Genomic DNA, 22,902 nt, shown 5'->3' with positions numbered 1-22,902 from the left:
TTAAGTGCCCTTCCATTTAACTCATGTTAACACCACCATCTAGTGGATTAAATGCAGATACACAATTAATTGGGTTTAGATCACAAACAAAACACCCAGTAAAGTAACTCCACAGGGTAATTCCTAATAAAATCTAAAAACGTGGGCAATGCTTATGAATAATACATACTACAGAAACTTGTGTCCATGCCAGTCGCTGAAAGGTCACTCCAGAAGTGGCTTACCGAATTGATGGTTTAGGAACACAGACACACAGGAATTGGCGGTTTTTCACTACAGAACCAAGAGATTAAGGGCATATTAAGTGCATAATACAGTCAAGTCCTGCATATTTAACAAAATAAAACTCCAAAGGAGGAACAGACACATGGGATGAGCAAATGATCCATCACTTGTGGCACTTTGGCAATTAATAGTAACATTTAATCAAATCAAGAAGCCAATCCAAAGTTGAAGAACAGGCATCTTTATTTCTGTAAACTTCACAGTCACCTCATCATTTTTGCCTTATCACGTAATTCCAACTTCCAACATATCTCTGCAAAAATACCTCCATTCTTCAGGAGATACTTTTATCTTCTTTACAGGCTTTGCTTTAACCATTTTGAAGTGAGATGGACAATATCAACCAGTGCTATGGAGTGCCTCCTGCACTGCAGCCCTCATTAGTGGAAGGGAAAGGTGCCTTCCCAAGATAACCAACAGCTACTGTGCTGACCAGTAGCTCATTTTATTAACCCAAGCACACTGTGAGCACAGGCAAACACAATGAATATCATGAGTGAGGCATCCTGGAACTGCATTGCTCTGGAGGAAGAAATTAAAGTATTGACTGGCTTCACCCATCAGGCTACTCAATACCTGCAGCCTTAAAACAAAAGTCACCATTTAGTCTACAGAATTAATCTACTTGCTATGCAACTACTCCAGTTAAAGAGAAAAAAAGGCATGTAGAGATTTCATAACAGTAGCATGGCCAGCTAATAGTATTTAAAATACCACAGATGAAACAAGCTCTTAATTGGTAATGCAAATTGGCTTTATAAACTACTGGAGGCCACTCAACAGGACAGGTTTCTTCACAAGCTGCCCAAAAGGGTAACCAAGATGAGGCAGCAGGTTTTCACCTAGGCCATGGTAGAGAAGACGCATGCCTGAATCCCAAATGTCTTTAAAGACATCTATACATTAAGATTGACAAAGGGCACTTGTTTCATATTTAAAGAGGCACATTACAAACCAAACTGAACATCACCATGAGCAGGGGAAAAAAATATTACAAAAAACAACTTTGCATAAGGAAGAAAAAAAAAAAACCAAACAAAAAACAAAAACAAACCCCACAAAAAACAACCCGAACGCTTAACAGGTAGAGGAAACTTAAGGAACAGGAACACACAACGCTGAGGAAGGCCATAGCTGCTTTGCCCCATTGAAGAACCACAGCACCTCACAGGGCTGTAAGAACAGCGCAGGGAGCTGGGAAGGAGCGAGCTCTCCTCTGCTCCCTTCGCAGGGAGAGAAGAGGAACTCCTCCGTTCCTTACAGCCCTTTTCCTAGGGGCGGGAACACCTCACCATCCCACACCACCAAGCACAAACGCCACAGCGATCCCCAGCCACGGCTACAGAGGGGACGCCGAACGAGAGACACTTTATACGCGCGCCCTCGCGCCGCCCTCCGCGGCGCACGCACCGCCCGTTCCGCCCTCGTGACGTCCGGAGCGTAAACAACGCGGTGCATTCTGGGAAGAGGGAATCGTTACGTGCAGGAAGAGGGAACCTCCATCTTAGGCGTTCGACGGCGTCGTGGTGGCGGGATGGCGGCTGATAGCCGGGAGGAAAAAGGTAGCCAGTACTAGGGGTGTGGGCTGTGACTAGGTGCTGGGGAGGGGGAATGGGTTGGGAGGAGCGGCATCCTCCTCCTTCAGACGTTTCTCTTTCCTTGGGGCCAGGTCTATTACTCGGCCTTCAGTATGGGGTGTCCGTGAGGAGAGCGGAAGGGGAGCGGGGCCGGGAGGCCTTCTTCGAAGAGGATTCTTGTGTTCTTTAGGCGTGACGTGTGGGGAAACGGTCCCTTTTTGGCGCTGCGGTGCCGGAAGGAGTAGGATGGATCGTCATGCTGTAATTTGGTGCCCCGGCTGCAGTGGGCCCAGGACAAGGTGACTTGAGAAACGGGCATAGAAATAAGCCCGTGGGCCTTAAGCTCAACGTTAATGGCAGCAAGTTACTGCTGATTATCTTCTCGTAGGAAGTACTGGGGCTTTTTTTATTTACGCTTAGATCCATGGCCTTATTTTTTGCAGGAATTCTTCTGGGGGATGTAGTTACTTAAGCAGAAGCTGATGTTGGAATATATATGTTTTTGTGTGATGTTTGTTCGGCTTTTTGCAGTCAGCTTTCTGAGCACTGTGAACGAGTAAGTTTGGATTAGAGGAATCAAGTGTTTCCAGGGTAATGTGTGCTTGCAGCTCTTATAACTGCCTGTCACTGTTTACGGGAGCTGAAGTGATCCCCATGTCGTCTGTGAGATTATATGAGTCAGTCCTAACAAAATAGTCCATTTAAGAATTAAACACAAAGTTTACCTGTAGAAGGTTGCTGTTTGGTGGTTAGTGCAGATAATAGCAGTGCTACAGAAAAGGGAAAGGATCACTGTGTGGTGTGATTTGCTTGGCTTTTCTATGGAACATACTTCTTGTAAAGTTTTTGCAGGATACCTGCTCATGTCTCTGTCAGAGTAGTGAGGGTTTGCTGCCTTTAATACTTACTGTGAAACTAGATCAGATGTAAAATTCCCATTAGATTTTGCTAGAACTGCTAAGTAAAATTATTTGTCGTGCGTGATTATTAACAGCGTTACTTTTAAGACTGGTGGGGTAGGATACAGTCAGGTTGTGTTGAAACAGATGTGAGCTGCCACCATGGAGGAGCAGTGAAATTAAAAATACTTGCTGTTGTCACCTGTAAATTTCTACTCATAGAATCATTTATCCAGATGGTCTTGAACCTCTTTATTCTTTGGAGGGTTTTTTTGTTGGTTTGATTTTGGGTTTTCTTGTTTTAAATCACTGAGAGTAGTCAGGTCATGAGTAGCAGTCAAGAAATGTTTGTGTTTTGTATTTTAGCTTGTTTTTATTCTTATGGCCTATGAAGGGATTGAATAACAGGTGTTAATGCACATTTGTTTGTAGCTGAATTTATTTAGGCTGTAAATGCTTTATTATTTTTGTGCTCCTTTTTGGAAGAGAAATGCTATGCCACTGCATAAGAAAGTGGAAATAAATTTTGCATACCCTTTTAACCTGAAATTGCTTGGTCTTATCTGTTCTGTTTGCCAGATCACATTTTTGCTTGGATCCTTCCTTGAATAGATCTAATGTGCATGGCCAGCAGAGGAAAAGTGGCCTCCCCAAGTTACTTTAATATTGTTTTGAATGAGTTAAATTTGTTCATGGAAGGATCCAACACACCCAAGTCAAGAAAAGATGAGTTGTAGCAGACCCCAGCTGCAAGTATCTGTAATGCAAAGGAGTTATTTAGACCTTCCCCCTTGAGCAGTGATTAACTGTAAGAAATCTGTCCTCTTAACAATTTTTTTTGTTTATTTTCTTTTGCATTTCCTGGTGCTTCTCTTGTCTGTATGAGATAATTCAGCTCATCAGGTTGAATGCTAACAGGGGCAGTTCAGTGAGTGGAATCATCTTGTGGAAGTCAGTTGAGCAGTATACTTGATGCAAGGGAGGGATAGGAGTTGTATGTTCAGATTGTCCTTTTTGCAGCATCAGGCTGCTAAATAAATCTGGAAGTTTATTTTTAAATAAATTGGATGAATGTATCTACAGAAGGAATTTGGAGGCAGAACTCATCCTGCTCCCATCTTTTACGTACTTGTTTAGGGTTCCAACTATAAATCAGACCCACCTAACCTGGGAGGGATTTATTAGAGAGTATATGTCATGTCAGATTTGCATATTCTATTAAATTTTCTTTCTCATTTATTACTGAACCAGCTGATAATGTGAGTCTTTTAGCACCTCTGAATGTTACTGCAGTAGTTAGGTCAAATGTAATTGCTTTGCCAAAAGGGAAACAAAGTTAAGGTTCAATATGTGTGATACAAGATTGATGGCATGTTTAATATTCTAATCCTAGTGCACCTCTTTTTCATTAGTGTCCAGTAAAAAAATCTTGTGCTTTGAACTTGCCCAGTCTTCTGCAGGGAAGCAGAATGAAAGCCAGGAAATCACAGCCCATGTTTAGCAGTTGCACAGCTGTGAATGTCACTGTTGTATATCTCTCAGTAACAGCAAGAATACTTGCTGTGAATATATAGGTATCTACAAACATAAAGGACTGTTTCCAAGAGAGTTACAATGCAGCTTCATGTGATACTTAAATGCCCTTTAACTGTGAACTGCCAAGGAAAGGCCAGATGCACCTCTCTGCACCACTCCCTTTGCATCAGCTACTGCTTGTGCAGTTCAGGGACCACTTCTGCATTCCCCTACCATAGAAAATGTGGAGAGATGCCAGCAAGACAGCTAGCAGACATGCTGACTTGATATTCAGTAGTATATAGTCGAGATACAATTATAACATTTTTTTTGTGGTGTGGATTGCGTCTTTTGTGATACAGCTAAAGATTTTGAGATAAACAAATTGCCAAACTCTGGAGGACTTTGTTTGCTGCCTTACAATACAGGAGTCCTTACCTGCTGCTTTATAACATTATACAGTCTGTCTCCTACAGGTATTGTCAACTAGCTGAATCCTTGGAGTTTGTTCTGCTTTCTGTTCCCTGAACACAGTAAATAGAATCAATTGTAGTAATATAAAGTGGAAAGAACTAAGAATTCCAGAGTTCAGGAGAAGAAATAGAAGCTTCCAAAATTAATACCTTTTTTATTATTTTTTGCTTTGCATGCTTAGGCTTACCTCAGTCTTATTTTTTAAAAGTGCTTGAAATATAGATCTGCTGTCTTAAAAGCTGGTGAATCCTTCTTCTACCAGAATTGCCTTATATCCTCTTTGGCTTCAAGCAAAGTGAAACAGTTGGAAACAGTGATAAATATTACAAGCTGTGTGACCAAGCGTGGCGATTTACTGCTTCTAACTACTTCTGCTTGCCTTCTTAAACTTTTTCCCTTTTGGTCAAGGTAAAGTAGTTGTATGTTCTTCTTGTTAACTTGCTCTGTTGTGGTTTTTCTACTTGGAGATGACCCACAAAACTCACCTTCCTAATGTAGCAAAGACAACAAAAATAGTGGGACAGGAAGGGAGACAATTTAAGGTGCAAGTTCTTAAAGATTTTGAGGAGAGAGGTCCTTCCTCTTTGCTTTTGGCACTCAGATTCTCTCGCAGTCTCCTTTTTTTCAAATTTTGTACAGGCTTTTTTGTTAAGCTTCCATTTGTAGGTCAGCTCTCCTGCAAAGCTTGTGTGACATGAGGAGCCAAATTGGACCTTATTCAGAGTCCTAAATGCATCCTGTGGCGTATTTTAATTCTTTTATTGGCTTTGCTTGATTCTTCTAACTAAAATTGTGGAAGTAAATCAAGGAGACATTAATTTTTGCCTTGTGGCAGATCTGAAACCCTAAAGGAAATGTTTAGGTTTGTAAATACTAGTTCTACTGTAGTATAAATACCCAGACTTTTTATAGGGTATTTTTAACTTTTTTTTTTTTTCCCAGATGGTGAACTCAATGTTCTGGATGACATTTTGACTGATGCTCCAGACCAAGATGATGAGTTGTATAACCCCGACAGTGAGCAAGATAAAAGTGAGAAAAAGGGTAGGTAGTGGATATTGTGCAGAAATGTTAACTAGGTTTCCTTTTGTGTCAAAAGCAACTACTGAGTCTAGCTTGTTGTGAATTCATTTGTTCTTAGTAAATGATTGTCTTTTTTGGTTCAGTGAAGTGAAATGGAAATAGAGCCAAGGGGTTCCCAAAGTCTGGTTCCTGCTCAGTTTTTGTTTTGGCTTTAGGTCAATTCCATAAGCATTTAATTCAGCGTTCCCATATATAAAATTTAGAAGTCGCCTGCCACAGCCTAAAGGATTTATCTTTTAGAATAAAATGCGTGTTTTAGAACATGAGCTGTTCCTAACAAGCAGTTTTGAATGTTATTGCAAAGCCTACAACTGGAAGATGCTACCCCTGACTGCAACAGGGGAATTACCCAAAGTAAAGAAAGTGGGAGCCTCTGCACGTTTTTTTTGTTTGATATACTGAATAACGTTGAACTTATATCTTTCTATTAAAGGATCAAAAAGAAAAACTGACAGGATGGAAAATGCTGAAAACAAGAGACAAAAGCCTTCTGTGCATTCATCAAGGCAGATGATGCCAAAGCCTCCTAGTTCATCAGTTAGCAATAACAAGAGAATAGTGAGTACGAAAGGAAAACCAATATCAGAATACAAGAATGAGGAGTATCAGAGGTCTGATAGGAGCAAGCGTCCAGATGGTGATCGAAAGACACGCATGTCAAGCAGTTCCAGGGAACCATATAAAGGACAACCAGAAAAAACTTGCTTGAGGAAGAGGGATATTGACAGAAGGGCAAAGTCTTCTACACCAGATGGTTCAGAGGTATTAAATATTCTTGCTGCCTTATAAATAAAGCAATTATATGAGACTTTTATAAAGCACATTCTCTTAGGACTGTGTGTGCATCCTGACAATGTTATATGACTGCTGATTCACTTTTTCTTTAAACATCAGAGAATCAGGCATGATGTGGATAGAAGACCAAGCAGATCCAGCCATTCTTCTAAAGAAGAGGTGAACTCTGAGGAGTACTGTTCGGATCATGAGACTGGCAGTAGTGGTTCCTCTGAACAGGGCAACACAGAGAATGAGGAGGAAGGAATGGAAGAAGAGGAAGACGATGAAGGGGAGGAGGATGAAGAGGTGGAAGAAGATGGGGAGGAGGATGAAGAAGAGTATGAACAGGATGAGAGAGATCAGAAGGAAGGAAACGACTATGACACGCGAAGTGAAGCCAGCGATTCTGATTCTGAATCTGCCTCTTTCACAGATGGGTCAGTTAGATCTGGGTCTGGTTCAGATGCATCAGGTAGGTAATATCTAGCATGTGAATCTGAAATAACCTTGCCATTGAAATTTTAGCTGCTTTTAAAAATAACTACTTCCTGACTATGGCAAAAGTAAGTCTTAGGAAGCCCAAGTCAGTAAGATACTAATTATGAAATACACCATCATAAGTTTTTTTTCATAGTGTTATTAAGACTGCTTTGGCCTTGCTGTTCAATTCTTTGAAATATCAGAATTCGTATTTTCTTAGGTATCTAATGGCTTAGGTTCCCATAAGATTATTTTCAAGTTGGTGTTGAACTGTTCTGTATTCATCTAGATGAGTGACAAGGTAGACCGGTGTACTAAAACCACCATCTCCCCAAGGAAAGGTAGTGTAATCTTAAATAGTAGCTGCCTTCAGCATAGGAAATCTAAACCTAAATTGAAATGCTTAGCTACTAAGGCAAACTTGTTTCTAGTTTTTGCTTAAAACATTTCTAAGTGCTTTGCAGTTGTATATTACAACTGGTCCTAACTTACACATGTGAAGTGTTAATGGTGTATATAATGTTGTGTTTGGCTGTTTCTGATTTGGTTTTGTTTTTGTTGCTGTTTTTTTAAGAAAACAGCTGGCAATCCTGTTAAGATTCCTCTTGCTTATCTTCCTTGTCTGAAGTCTCCACAGGTGGTCATCCTGCTTAACATAACGCCTTTTTTAGCTCAGCTCTGCTGTTTGGAATTAGAGACCAGAAATGTGTAACCTGAAGACTAGTGAAGCTGTAGTAACTGTTCTAAAAAACTCTGTAGTATAATGTAACACTTTCAAGAGTAGAAGTGATTGCCTGTGTGCCACAGTGTTTTGTTTTCATACCTCTTGCCTTTTTGATGAGCTCTGAGCAAATGAGCTCATTTCTGTGTCACAGCCCAGTTTATGCTCTGTGTTGCAAATTTGGCTGAAGACCTAAGCTACTTTTTCTTAAAACACCTAGGAGATGAATTCTGTCTCTAAACTTTGCACAGAATTAGTAGATTTTTAGAGTTTCTTTTTCTTTAATGAATGAAGAACTTAAGAAATCAGCATTAGCTTCTTTTGTGTGTGATACTTTTGGGGCAGCAACCACAATTTCATGTGCAGGTTAGATGCCAATATCACTATTACAGATGTTATTTTCCTGTCTCAGTACTTCTAATCTCAATTTTGCCTGCCATTTGATGTTTAAAATACTGCCTTTATTCGTTACGGGTTTTTTTAGATGAGAAAAAGAAGGAGAGGAAGAGAGCTAGAGGTATCTCTCCAATTGTTTTTGACAGAAGTGGAAGTTCTGCATCTGAATCTTATGCAGGTATTCTTTCCTTTTATTGCTTGTCATCCTGACTTGCATTGAATCTTAATGTGTAATCTAAAATAAATGTAACTGCCTATAGAGATATATGGGCTATGTAGCTTTGTATAATTTGGTATTGAATTCTGGCATGTTGTGTGTGGATACCTTTGGGGGGAAGTAGGCTTTCTTGTTACTTTAATGCTATTCTGTTGCTTAAGTGGAATTTTCACTTTTTTTTTTTAACTTGGAAGATGATGATTCAGTGACTAGTTTTCTGAGTAGGAAACTGTTCAAAGACTATTTTAAAAAAACAAACCCAAACCAAACAACCCAAAACCAAATCAAAAAACAAACCTAAAACAAAACACTCGTGCACATTGAGTAGTACTTTTTGTGTGTGTGGGTGCGCGCCAGAAAGCATAAATTGTCATGAATGAAAATTGTATGTGACAAGGCTGTAGAAATTGTATCTTATCTCTATTAAGGCTCAATCTGAACAAATGTACTTTGGCTAAACACAGGTTCAGAAAAGAAGCATGAGAAATTATCATCTTCCGTTCGTGCTGTCCAAAAAGGTATCATTTAAATTTGAATTTTTAATGCATGCCACATAGCAAGCCATTGTCTCTGTTCATTAAATTACCTGTAAGTAGTAATGTTCCGATATAAATCAGTTTGAGCACATAATCGTTCTAAGCATAACATGTGAATCTTGAGCTACCTTTGCATATGTTGAAAGCAGTATGCAAAAAGTTCAGTCACTTTGCTCCTTGCAAAGATGGCAAAGCAAAAAACAAAGTGCTTGCATCTTAAAAGAAGAACATTTCAGCATTCTCTATTAGACAACTCATGGTGATACGAATATTACCCACTATTTGACCAAACATTCTTAAGCAAGGAAATTAAGGCCTGTATATCGGAGCATCACTGAATCATGCTGATTTTATTTTATTTTTTATTTACCTCAATATTTAAGTTTTAGTTTTGATTTGGTTTCCCCTGGCATCTTGTGCTCTACAGCTTAGGCTTCAAGTTTCAAGTTGGGTGGTTGACTGTGATAATACACAGGTAGTAACTGGGTGGGATACAGTGTATTTTGAAAGAAACAAACAAATATTTACACGCAAAGTGACATTTTTTGCAACTGTAGATATTTACAGTTCAGCTTATTTGACGCTTTGTTTTTTCAGACCAAACAAGTAAACTTAAATACATTCTCCAAGATGCAAGATTCTTTCTTATCAAGAGTAATAACCATGAAAATGTATCACTTGCTAAAGCAAAGGTAAGTTGAATTTTCTTCAAATTGATCACTTTGCCTATTTTCAAACACACCCACGTTACTATAAGAGAGCATATAGATAGATGCATTCTTTTCTCCATCTTGGTAGAGGCAAGGATGAAAGCTGCTGTCCTTTGATTCTTCAAGGGTAGCTATTCTGCTTCCACTGCAATCTAGAAATGCTTCTAGTAGTTTATCTTGGTAAGAGTAAGGTGAAAAAGTGGCCTCAAGTTCTGTTTGGTAACATCCTGAGTTATCCTCCATTGGGAGTGTGCTCTATGGTATTTTCTCTCATTCATCAGCACCTGTGTTCATATCACTGTACTGTGGGGAGGTTCAAAATATTGTTTTGGCTTTAATGCTATAAAAATAGGGTTTTTTCAGTTTATTCACGGATCTGAAGCCTTATTGTAGAAATGTATGCCTGGCAGTGCTGATATAAGGGAGCTCTGTGGAAGGGATTCCAGTGCACTGGACTTCCTCTGAGGAATGGCACTAAGCCACTCTGATGGTTTTGTATTTGCATGTGTTACTTGGAGCAGCTTGTTAAACAAAAGAGCTGATTTGCAGTTACACAATACACACAGAGTAGGTGTTTCTATTGATGAATATTTATCTAAAATGCTGGTCTGGTTTGGCTCCTCCCATTCCTCCTGCAGCCCCAGCTTTGGGTTTGATCTGTGCGGTTAACACCATTATGATGGGTGTTTGATTTAGCTCTTTCAAGGAGTATATCCTTCCTGGGTCTCATTCACACTTGGGACTGCAACAATATCCTTATTCCTAAAGTTCTTGGAGTGGATGCTTTGTGTCTCAAGTGTGTAGATGTCAGTGCTTTGCCACTGCACTTTCACAAAATTTGCTTTTGTGGTGACAATGTAATAAGTTGTTCTAATTCACAGTAGGACTTCACAAGTAGCTAAAAGCAATATAAATCTGATTGAAAACTGTTGAAAAAAGAGCAAGTAGTTCACTGGTAACTAACGAATTCTAAGAGTCAGGCAAGCACTAATCTGGGCATAGAGTAGGACATGAGAACATACCTTCAATAAAAGAGGAAGGGGTGGAACATTTTCTTTGATAGATCCTAGATTACATTATGAGGCTGAAGTTTAAACATACTAAACCAGCATACACTTCTCCTCTGAGTTTGCCCAGAGAATATACTGGGGAACTGATCTTGCTGAGAAATAATGCATCAAACTGGTATTCTGTAGCTCAGCTCAGCTGGTACCTTAAAACAAATTTGAGTTATTGTGCATGGCTACACAATGGCTGGTGAAAGGGAAAAGGTGGGAGGCGTGTGGGAGGCTGAACAAGCTGGTTTGAGTTGTCTTGCCAATTTAAACTGTTGGTCTGGTGTCTTTAATGTTTCTACCCCTTCACTAAAAGAGTTTTAAAATCTGCAAGCTGTTCTCCACAGATCTGTCATGCTAAGGTTACTGAACACTGCCTGCCCACCATTCGATATATATGCTGCTGGTTTTTCATCATTCATGCATATGATATAATAGATGACCTCCCAAAGTTACTTAAAACATACATTAAAAAAAGTAAAGCCAAAGGTTTCCATACATCTGACCATCATTATAATTACAAATGAAACCTTAGGTTAATAATATTTTCTGAAATAAACTGAATTTAGCATTACTTTCTTTTTCCATTCTCTTCTATTCCAGAACACGAGTTTGGTCTTGTTTCCCTCATTTGCAGTATATACTTCTATATATTTAGCTAAATCCCTTGAGATGAATTCTTACATTTTTGGTGGTGGGATGGGTATTGCTTTGTTTTAGGGAGTATGGTCGACACTTCCAGTGAATGAAAAGAAGCTCAATGCTGCATTTAGATCAGCAAGGAGTGTTATTTTGATATTTTCTGTAAGAGAGAGTGGCAAATTCCAAGGTAAGGGAAAGTGAGCTATTATAAAGGTAAGTGAAATTAAGTTTTATGTGCAGCAGCTTTTATGTTGTGTTTTTGTTACAATTCGTGTGAAAACTTTTAGGATTTGCAAGACTCTCTTCAGAGTCCCATCATGGAGGATCACCTATACACTGGGTGCTGCCTGCAGGAATGAATGCAAAAATGTTGGGAGGTGTCTTTAAAATTGACTGGATTTGCAGGTAAATAATTGTTGATTTACATTACTGTTTAGTAACAAGGCATTATAGTACCTTTTATGTGTAAGACTGGTGGTGACAGCATCCTTTTGAATACTTTATTCAGCCAGAGATCTCCAGTCTCCCCAAATCCTCCATGTTCCTGAGCTTGGGACTCAGGTCTTCACCTGACATACACAATAGAAATTTATTTTTAATGTAGGCAATAAATTAAAGATTTTTAAATACTTGATTGTGTTCCTTCATTGATCTCTTGCACTGAAAACAGAAAGCTGTATTCTGTAGTCCTGGAGTAAAAACTGCTCACTTGAATAGGCAGCTGTGGATAAAAGGGAAGAAAAATCCTGTAAGGACAGATCTTTCTTTGTCTGACATGTTGGCATCTGGCTGAACAATGAAAATGCTGCTGCTCTAAAATAATGACAATAGTACAGGTATTTTTGCGTAGTGTATAGATGATGAGCAGTAAATTCACTGACTTAACTGAGTATGTCTTAAGGAAAAGATTTTAGCTCTTTAGAAAAAGAGCTGTATCAGTGCTGTGGGATATATTACATGGTTGTACAAGCACTTTGGACTGCCAGAAAGAAGTGAGACTTAAAATTAGAGAAAAACCTAGGCTGGAAAGATCCTCTGGAAGTTACTGACTCCCACCTCCAAGCACAAAGCGGTTCTGTCTTCATAGTTAGGTCAGATGCTCAGGAATTTATTCCAGTGGGTACCATGAGCTACAACCTCACATTGAGACTGATCAGTGTATTCAGATGCTGAGATTGTACAAAGACAAACATTTCTTCAGTAAGATAGCCTGTCATAGTGTGGACTAGGTAATACTGGAATAAGTCAAAGTGAAATCTTCAGTTAGTAATACTTCGTACATACTAATATATTCATTCTGAGACCTGACAGTGCAAAAGGCAACAGGATTATTTGCATGTAATGTCCTGCTGTATTCAATTTTAATTTTTTTTTTTAATGAAAAATGGAGGCAACATTATAAATGATGCCACTTGCATATTTAGGCGTGAATTGCCGTTCACTAAGTCTGCTCACCTGACCAATCCTTGGAATGAACATAAGCCAGTAAAGATTGGACGCGATGGACAGGTCTGTTAATTTTTTCCTTTTTAACCTTCATGTTCTACTGCTTGCTTTTAGCTTTGTACATACAGAAGTTTTTGAATCTTCTAGATCAGTTGCTGCTTGCAGTAGGGTACTGTGACAAAGGTACTCAGCTTGTTTCTAATGTTGTTGTGGACAGAAAACAATAGGGTTCCGATTCTGTTGTCATATTTGTGATTAATAGTGTTTGATGCTTCAAAATAATGTCATGTTTTGGATGTGAAATGTAATGTCCCTTGCATTGTATGCAAACCTGTTTAGCATCCGTTTGTAAGAACAAGTTCTGGTGTTTCCAGCTGCATTCTGCATTGCATTATTTTTATATACTGAATTGCTTAGGGCATAGACTCTACCATTATAAAGTATATGCTGAGTAAATGTTAACCGAGGTGGGTGGCTCTTTGTCTTGTCAGACATACCAGAGTTGCTGCTGTCATCAAGTAACCCAGCCTTGAATAAAATAACAGGTTCTGTTTTCTTACAAGAAAGTAAGATGGTAGTTGCACAATCCACATACTGTATGGAAAATGTAGATTCTGTGTGTTATATTGCCTATAGACACCTTCACTTTATTGGGTAGCAGAAGTAAAATGGTATTTTTGGTCTTGTTTATAATATAGTGTGAACTTTAAACAAAAAAAAAAAAAAAAAGGTATTTTAGTTTGTTAAATGGTTAAGAAAATGTATCTTTTTAATGTTTTGTCCTCTTCTCTGTAGAGTTGCAGTCTTGATACGAGTTTCATCATTTCTCATGAAATTGCTGTGCTGTTAGCACAGCAGCTGCTGGGCAAACATTGTGTGATGCTTGCTCTCCCTGCTTTGCAACTCTGGTTATTTTCTGAAGTGGTGGTTGTTTATCCATTTACATTTTATGTAACCCTGAATGGATTTCTCTTCTGAGGCTGTGTACCCTGAGCTTCTTGCATTTATGACATCCTTTGGGAAGGTGTTCCACAGGCCTGCTAGTCACCAGGTTGAAGAAACACCCTTTTTGGATTATTTTGCAACTGACTCCTGTTAGTTTCATTTGATGGCCCTGAGTTCTTGTACTGGAAGAGGGAGTCAACATGTTGATCTCTGTCACTCTCTCCTCCAAACAACTAGTGGTGTCAGACGCTTCCAGTGTGTCCATCTTGTCCCCCATGCCCCGCATACTTCTATTTTATTCTAGGCTGGAGAGACCCAACTTGCTCAGTCATTGCATGGAATTGTGCTCATTCGGCTATCCTTGCTGCATTGCTTTGAAGCTTTTCCATTTCTGCTGTTCCCATTTTTTGAGATGCAGGGGTCAGTATTTAAGGTGTGAAGTCCATGGAACATGGACTTTCAGTGTGATATGATGACTTCCTTATTCAGTGTTACTTTCCTAATAATCCTGAACACACGATTTGCTTGTTCTGACTGATGTCAAAATTGAGCTGGTATTTTCATGGACCTGTCTATCATACCTTGAAGAACTCACTTTTGACTGGTAATAGTCAACTTCGTCAGGCCACGGCTTTATATGTGAAGCTGGGATGGATTTTTTTTCTTCCCTGCACGTGTTACTTTTCTTTCTGTAATAGGTGGTTATTTTCTTTGGTTATGAAAAACAATGCTCTGATTTTGTGGCAAAAGAGTGATGTGGCTTGTATGGCTTATGGGAAGATATGGTTGCCCCAAGTGTTGGACTATTTTTTGAGTAGTCCCTAAAGAGTGAAAGGTAATGTAAGTGAACTTTGCACTGTCTCATGATACTGAAATCTTTTCAGAGTGTTTTGTTCTTGTTTCTTGGTTTGGGTTTTGGTTTTGTTGGGGGTTTTTTTATATATATATACGTTGTTAATACATTTGGGGAGAGTCATTTCTTCAGTTTATAAACTACTACTGAACTTCTAACTAATTCTAGGAAATTGAGCCGGAATGTGGAACCCAACTTTGTCTTCTCTTCCCTCCTGATGAAAGTATTGACTTGTATCAAGTCATTCATAAAATGAGGCACAAGAGAAGAATGCACTCACAACCCCGATCAAGAGGACGCCCATCCCGTCGAGACCCCGTTCGGGACGTGGGAAGGTTAGAAACGTTCTTTGGACTGATAATAGGCACATGTATCAGAATAACGTGATGGAGGAATATGATTCGTCAAAGCTTTCCCTGCGATAAAGAAGAGAGAAAATCCTCAAATCAAGCTGCATGGACAAGTTTGTGGCTTCATTGAGGATTTCACATGGTTCCCCGGTCTGTCATTTTTCAAGAGGAAAATGGGGATCTTTACTTTTGCAGAAAAAAGCTCTTAAAATGCTGTCTAGTTTAGACTAGATGATTTATTGAGATAATGCAACATGTAATGCTAGCTGTAGGTAGGCTTGGATGGATAAAGAGCAGGCTAGATGGAGAGAAGGAAATATTTATATGCCAAAAATGTGTTAATATCTTGTAAAAGCCTTTTCTTTCAGGTATGTCTCTGGATAAGCCTTATCAAATATGGGACTTTTATAAGGATCACTTAGAATTTTGCAGAAGATGCCGCCTCATTTTGGGGATAAAATATTTTAAGTTATTTTGATATTCAAGAGGAGCGTTATTGGGACTGTTTCAAATTGTGTCACCGTGATGTGTTAACCCCATTGCCAAATATTCTCTAACATGTAACCACTGAATTCACACATCTTGCTGAGCTTCTGAAAACAGTAGGTTCTTTCCAAAAGGGATCAAGTGGCCCTTGGAGACCCGGCAACAAACCAAAAAGAATGGCTGTTGCTGTGTCTGTATATACAACCTTTCCAGATGCTGGCAGTACCTGTGGACTTTAAGTATTTTTAGAGGATCGACATGGTTATTGATCACTGCTATATGAACTTAACATCATTTTCCAGAAAAAAGGGGGGATAACTTGTTGCAGAATTGGAGAAGTCATTGCAAAGAACTGATATTAGCCCTTCTGCCAAACACCTTTTCCCCCGTGTAGCCACTTTGCATACAGACTGATGTATGGTTTGGGCTGAAACCTTTGGTTGAGTTTCCTCTTTGTGGAAACATCCTGTGGTAGGTACAGATACCCAACAAGAGTCCCCAGTTCCTTGACCTTAAAAAAAGGACACTGTAACGAGTAGGTAGGAGGAAACCTGGCAGCACCCCCTATTTTTGGCTTTAAAGGACTGAACACCAAGATGGCTTTTGAAGTTAAGCTAAGAGGTTTCCAGTGCAATAAAGTATATACAAGTGAAGGTTTTGCAATGGACTGCAAACTATACATATAACACCACCACACCTTCTCAAGCCTGCCAGGGCCTCCATTTATGTGTATGGCTTACAGCTTAAAGTCAGTAGTTGGACTACTATATGAACTGTTTCTATCATATTTTATACCGGTCGTAAATGCACTCTCAAAACTACAAGAAAGCGGTATGTTTATTCTTTACACCAGCTTTTATTTTCCTTGATCTGATTTTGCTGTTAGATGCAACTGCTTTGGTTTTTGGGCTTTTTGCTCATAGTAAAGAATCTGCTTTCATTTTAAAAAGCTTAGTAACTGGGTATGGTGGGCTTTAAAGGTTGAAGTGGGAAAGGGGGAGGAGAAATTATTATAAAATTAAAAGCTATGTGAGTTTGTTACTCAGTGAGCAAGTTACGAGTAATTAAGTGATTTAAGAAAGTGTGAATTTTTTGTCATAAGGAATTGTATTGTTGGGGGTGGGGGAGGGCATGGATTTGTAGCTGCTTTGTCTTTTAAAACACTGTTCTGTTAGCATTGGAGTCTCCCATTAATGTCTCTGTACATTGGTGGAGCAAAATTAGCAGCCAGTTTCTGTATTAAACATAACAGTAACTGGAATGTAACTGGTTTATAATTAAGGTTCCTCCCTGAGAGTGAAGTTCTTAGAGATAACATCTCTTCCGTAAGAAAGCTGTTTGTATAGAAAGGATCCCCAATTAATTTAATTATTAGGAAGCTTAAGTGTTCTTAAACTTTTTGTAAGAGGCACCGCTGCATTGCTGGTACATTGCTTAGAATAGAAATTGTTAGAAATAATATCATTGGTCTACCCAGTTAAAAGAGCTACAGTGAAAGAAGCTGTTTCACAAAGCATGCACAATTTTACTTATAAATGGAAATAGGCTTTTTATAGAATTCTTTACTCCATAGCTATTGAATATAGCTATGTCCATGCCTTCTGACTGTAATGGTATATCTTGCTATCTGTTTTCACTGTAGTTCTGTAAATTCTTTTGTTATCCAGTAGGTTGTTTCAAAATGTAATGTGGGAAGTGCAATGTTAAAGCATTAAGCCTGAGTTTGTTTTAGAGAAATTTGTTACCCTTTGTTTGGTACAGAAGTACAGTTGGGTAGAGTTCCTTCCTTACCTACCAAAGCTCCTGTAGCCAGAAAATAATAGTGGAGGGTGTTTAATTGGACTGTTGTTCCCAATTATTGAATTTAAATTTAATCTGTAGCAAATGGAATTCAGAACAATTTAATTGAGATCCTGGGCAGCTCAAGCTGTGTCTGTGAGGTATTCTGCTGTTGACGAGTGCTCCAAGCAACCTTGTTTAATCTTTGATATCTAATTTGTGTAGGCGTCGACCAGAAGATTATGATATTCATAACAGCAGAAAGAAACCAAGGATTGACTATCCCCCTGAGTTTCACCAAAGACCAGGTTAATATCTCTACTATGAAGATTTGTGTTCACCAATTCACGAATGTTTTCTCTTTTAGTGTGTCCTCATTAATTCAGAAGTAAAATATTGATATGTCTGGGATAAAAAAAAAAAATGAGACTTGTCCGAAGTGCTGCCTAATGGTTTAAAGCACCTCTCACAGAAATCAGTGACACTGTTTCACTGGTTTGAGAGGCAGCTGAGTTGATCTGGGCTGAGCCCTTTTAAGAGCCTCAGAATTGTGTATATTTTGAATTATGTCCTCAAGTGTTTTGTTAATACTGGCACAAGAAGTGGTTTGATCTACTTGACAGTGCACTATTTGTCAAATTAAAGTGCTGATCAGAAATTTCCAGCTGGGAAAGTCAGCTGAGGTTGCCTGAATAGCAGCCTCTGCTTAGAGATGATGATACACATCTGGTTATGTTTTCAGAGGGAATTTATTTACAAGCTTGACAAGAAAGGGAGGGGGAAGTTTTGCAGCACTTTACAAGAGGGTCTAATAATGAGTTTGAGATGCAAAAAGAGTGGTGTTGCTGCTCCCTGGCTTTCCAAGACCCTTGTTTAGACTACAGAACAATTTTTTTTTTGAAATAATGAAGCTTGGAAGGGTAATTTCACAAGCATAAGCATGCACCATATTACTGAGCTCTTTAAAGTTTATTTCCTGGGATTTACTGAAGCTGTAAGAATTCCTTGCCCTGTGGGGCTTTTCCAGATGTTTTTGTTGTTTTGTATTTTCTGTGTAACATTGTATACAAAATATATTGGGAAATCAGCCTTAACAGTTGCCCAGATGAACATGTTCTACTGAACACACAATTAATAGCTAGTAGCAGCCATGTGCTAACTGCCGAGGGACGGTACACTTTGAATTTTTGGGCATTCCCAATTATTTGACTAAAATTCAAGTTTTACTTACACAGATAACCCCTTGCATGTTTACTTGTACAATGGGCAAGTTCCTTTGGGTGTATCTGTATCATTTTTTGTTACTACACAAAAACGTAGTAACATCTTTGTTAAAATTATACTGTTTTTCTGTACTGTCTACAAGAAGTTTTAAGGTTTTGAGAGGTATTGTGAAAGCAGAGGCAATGGCAGGTAGACACAACGTCATAGCTGACACAGAATGAAAGGGCAGTTTCTAATGAGAATGTTTTTTAAGACTGTTAACTTGAGATGGTATATTGAATTCATACTGCTTGATGTTTGAACAGGGTATATAAAGGATCCCAGATATCCCGAAGTAGACAGGTAAGGTGTGTTCATGTTATTCATTTTATGGCCTGGTAACTTGCCTGTACGGATAAATTGGATTTAGTTCTACAAATTTTTATTCCCAACAGACGATTTTCAGGAGTCCGACGAGATGTATTTTTAAATGGGGTAAGTTGGTGCATGCAGACTTGGGGGGAACTTTTATATTCAGCTTTCTACACTTCCGAAGAACACTTATCACAAATGTTAATATTATATCTTTCATTTTAGTCCTACAATGATTACGTGAGGGAATTCCACAGCATGGGACCACCACCACCGTGGCAAGGAATGGTTTGTGTCTTGTTGAATTCAGTTTTTCTCTGTAGAATATGTTTTTTTTTTGTTCCACTTGAGAGGAGCCCAGCATATTTAATGTGTGCTCAACTCTTCAGTTTTCCAGAATGTAAACTTTTTAGGGGGAAAATTATTTACATCAAGTATCTTGTAATATACAGCAGTACAATAGCAGGAGTCTGACTTGATTTTGACCTGTGAGAAACTAAAAAATTACGAGGAAATAGCAGAACCCTCCTGTAGCCTACATAAGCGGATGTGGTGAAATTTTGTATTCTGATAAATATTCATTGCAATTAGCTTTCTCTTAAACAGCAAACACATCAAAGAGGTGGACTTGCTGCAGAGGCTCATGGAATGGGCTGGTGTGCTCTAGTGTTGTGTGGTAGCTTGCTTTTGGCTGTGGCAGTGAAGCATGCAGCAAAGTAGTAGAATGCACTGCACACTGTAATCAAAATAAGTCTTGCTGTATTGCAGCCTCTAATGAAATGCACTTTTTTCCCAGTCATGAGCGTATGTATGAGCACACGTATCTACAGCTTCATACATGGAAATCAACTGACAGTTCATTTGTACAGCTTTGGTTTCACTGTGTCAGGAGGAGTAGTCATAACTAGTCACTTTGATATATTTATTAATTCTGGCCCTGAGTGTCCTGATTTTGGATAACTGTAATGAGTCTTTTGGCTCTTGCATATGCTGTGAATGAGCAAAAGGCAGTGCTAGATGCAGGGATGCCACTGCAGCTTCTCATTTTTCTCAGGTGAAACACAGCTGTGTTTTGTTGTAACTGAAATAAGCAAACAAAGTTGTCAGACTGGGAGGAAAATGTTTTTTCAAGCACAGCTAAGCCTCCAGGGTTTCTTATTGCCCCCCCCTTCCCTTCTCCTCCATTCTGCATGCTGTTATCCTAAAAGAGTCATCCTAAAAGCCAGCACTTCCACCTATTTCCTTTGTGACAATAATGCGAGCAAAGATGCTTCGGTTATATGGGAAAGAAAGGCCTTGCTGATTGAAGAAATGGAATAGAATACCCAAGAGACATCTTTTTTTAAAAGAAAAAAAGCTGCTAAGATTTTGTCATATAATTTGTCTTGCAGAGTAAGTTTATTCATTTAAAATAGGAATACAGTTATAAGGAGTGGCACAGAAAAGCTTGCTGGTTTGAACAGAATTCACGTTCCATATACATAGATTTAAAAAAAAAAGAAAACAAACAACCAACGCTTAAGTAGCAAAGTTTTCCTGTACAGTGTCATGGGAAGGGCATGTTTGGGGGTTGGGAAGGGTTTTGCCCAGACTTCTAAAATTCTACCATTGTAGAGAAGTAGTAAAGCATGTAACTTAATGTAAAATAGTCTGCTGTTCATTTAGGAAGCTGTGATCACGTATATTTAGGTGTCGTGTTTTCTGTCTGAATGGCAGTAGCTTCTGCTCTTAATTCCCAGGCCTCAGCTGTGTGTGCATTTTTTTTGAAATCCTCAACAAACTTCCTGTAACTTTCTTGTAGCCACCGTATCCAGGTATGGAGCAGCCACCACACCACCCTTACTATCAGCACCATGCACCTCCACCTCAGGCTCACCCTCCATACTCAGGACATCATCCTGTACCACATGAAGCAAGATACAGAGACAAAAGAGTAGTAAGTGTCCACAGAGGGTGACAAGAGTCTGCAGGCCAGAGTATGAATTTGGGGTACAGATGTAGCCAAACCCTGAGACATGTTGATTTTGATAAACTGCATTTTTAAGACCTTAGTTTTCCTTGGAAAGATCAGTTATTAAGATTGACTAGAGACTTTCAGCATCCTTGAAAAGCCTCCCTCTCACAGGTGATGTGTAAGTGCAAAATACTCAGAATGTAACTCTTGCACTGAGATGTGTGCTTAAAATGGCTTCCAACTGTCTAGCTCCGAAACTTTTCATGGTGAAGCCGTGTGAATAAGGACTTGCCTGCAACATTTCTTGTGCTCATGCAGACCAAATTATCAGCAGAAATGTTTGTGTTTTATAAATTTTTAGACTCACAAAAAATGGCAGATTGTTCAGTAATTTCTGTTAGCTGGCTTTGAAGGCTGCCAAGCTTTCAGGTCTCTTGAACCCCAGCGTCTGCACAGTGGAGGCACACACATAGTGCTACCCTGAAGATGAAAGAAGAAACTTGTGTTTATGGATCATAGAATCATAGAATGGTCTGGGTTGGAAAGGGCCTTAATATCATCTAGTTCCAACCCCCCTGCCATGGGCAGGGACACTTTCCACTAGACCAGGTTGCTCCAAGCCCTGTCCAACCTGGCCTTGAACACTGCCACGGATGGGGCAGCCCCCTCTTCTTTGGACAACCTGTGCCAGTGCCTCACCGCCCTCGCAGTGAAGAATTTCTTCCTTATATCTAACCTGAACTTGCTCTGAATGCTGGACATAATCCCACCCCCACCCCAAGATTTACAGCCAATCTTATGGATAAGGCAAGGAGGGGATTTTAACCTGGGAAAGAAAATAAACATAGCTGTCCTTTCATCACAGCACGACTATGACATGAGAGTAGATGACTTTCTTCGCCGCACACAAGCAGTTGTCAGTGGACGGAGAAGCAGGCCTCGGGAGAGGGACCGAGAGCGGGAACGGGACCGTCCTAGAGATAACAGAAGAGACAGAGAACGCGACAGAGGCCGGGATCGGGAAAGGGAGAGAGAGAGGATTTGTGACCGGGACAGAGACAGAGGTGAAAGAGGTAGATACCGAAGATAATCTATCTGGAACCAGTGCTCACTTGAAACAAAAAAAGCTTGTATTTTTTTGTGTGTTTACAAGTAGTACCTTTTATTTTCAGCTGTCTGCTTAAAGTTCATTGTGTAGAAGGATTTATAATGAGCCTCTCTATTCCAAGCATGCAGTGAACTGTGAACTGGAAAAACCCAAATCGGCCAAAAATAAAACATGCGAAGCTGACACTCAACTTCACGTTTCTGTTGGAGCAGAATGGGAAACAGCTGAGAATGTAGATATTGGTTAATTCTCAGTAAGTGTTCATCTACTTAGTGACTTTATTCTAGGTTTTTGAATACTGATGGATAATTGCCTTTTTTTTTTTTCCTTTTTCATTTGCTTTGATGTTTTCTTCCTGTGTTTTCACATGGTTCAGTGGGAGAATGCTGCTATCAAGTATGCAAATATTGAAGTATGGTTTTTTGGGTTTTTTTTTTTGACTGTATGGCAGTGTTGTAGCAGCCTTTTTTCCACCCCCCTCCTCTCCACCCCATTTTTTAACCCTATCTGTAAAGTCAAGTGTTTTTTCAGTCTTCAGTAATGAAAGCAATATTAAGAAGACACTGTTGATATCTAATTTTTAACCTTTTTAAAAACTATTCCTGTGTTCAGTAACATTTTGGTCAATTCTCTTGTCTAGTCTCCTTCCCAAATGTACACATTGCTTGAAATGTTCACAACCTGCCTGTGTGGAACCAGAAAATATTGCTGTATTCTACATTGCTACAATTTTTTTATATAAAAATAAATTGGTAACTATTGAAATGATTAAAACTCCAGATCGAGTTTCTTGGTCTTCGAACTTTGCCAGCTTTGATAGATTCTGGCAGCTCTAGGAAAGTATTTGTCTTCAAAAATAGATAATAGGTTCTTGTGGTAAGTGAAGTTGAAGCCTGAATTTAGGTAAAGAACTTACGAAATAAAAAGTAATTGATTTTCTGTTTCCACAATTAAGTAGTCAACAGCTCCTGCAGCTAATCAGAGTTAAAGCCATACATGTTCAACTTAATCAAATGATCCTCAAGCTATTGAGAGGCTG

General features: G+C 39.1%; 1 protein-coding gene across 5 annotated transcripts; it reads left to right on the top strand.

Moving 5' to 3' along the window:
• Nucleotides 1-509: 509 nt before the first annotated feature.
• On the top strand, nucleotides 510-22,642 carry YTHDC1 (YTH N6-methyladenosine RNA binding protein C1). 5 transcript variants are annotated; one of them, XM_080629412.1, is made up of 19 exons: nucleotides 511-1,847; nucleotides 1,955-2,161; nucleotides 5,693-5,794; nucleotides 6,267-6,595; nucleotides 6,728-7,082; nucleotides 8,296-8,385; nucleotides 8,889-8,942; nucleotides 9,558-9,652; nucleotides 11,446-11,554; nucleotides 11,655-11,772; nucleotides 12,792-12,876; nucleotides 14,780-14,946; nucleotides 17,452-17,534; nucleotides 18,756-18,792; nucleotides 18,885-18,924; nucleotides 19,027-19,089; nucleotides 20,603-20,737; nucleotides 21,621-21,828; nucleotides 21,928-22,642. In XM_080629412.1, exons 4-19 carry the CDS (start codon nucleotides 6,290-6,292, stop codon nucleotides 21,951-21,953), a joined length of 1,971 nt encoding a protein of 656 aa, XP_080485538.1. In that variant the 5' UTR covers nucleotides 511-1,847; nucleotides 1,955-2,161; nucleotides 5,693-5,794; nucleotides 6,267-6,289; the 3' UTR covers nucleotides 21,954-22,642. The 5 variants fall into 5 exon arrangements, with proteins under 5 accessions (XP_080485536.1, XP_080485538.1, XP_080485534.1 ...); XM_080629408.1 differs by lacking the exon at nucleotides 1,955-2,161; XM_080629410.1 differs by lacking the exons at nucleotides 1,955-2,161; nucleotides 8,889-8,942 and having other exon boundaries at nucleotides 510-1,847.
• Nucleotides 22,643-22,902: the final 260 nt, after the last annotated feature.

Source organism: Psittacula echo (assembly GCF_963264785.1).
Source record: "Psittacula echo genome assembly, chromosome: 1".
Classification (NCBI taxonomy): domain Eukaryota; kingdom Metazoa; phylum Chordata; class Aves; order Psittaciformes; family Psittacidae; genus Psittacula; species Psittacula echo.
Note: the sequence above shows the minus strand (reverse complement) of the source record. Positions and strands in the feature narration are given on the sequence as shown.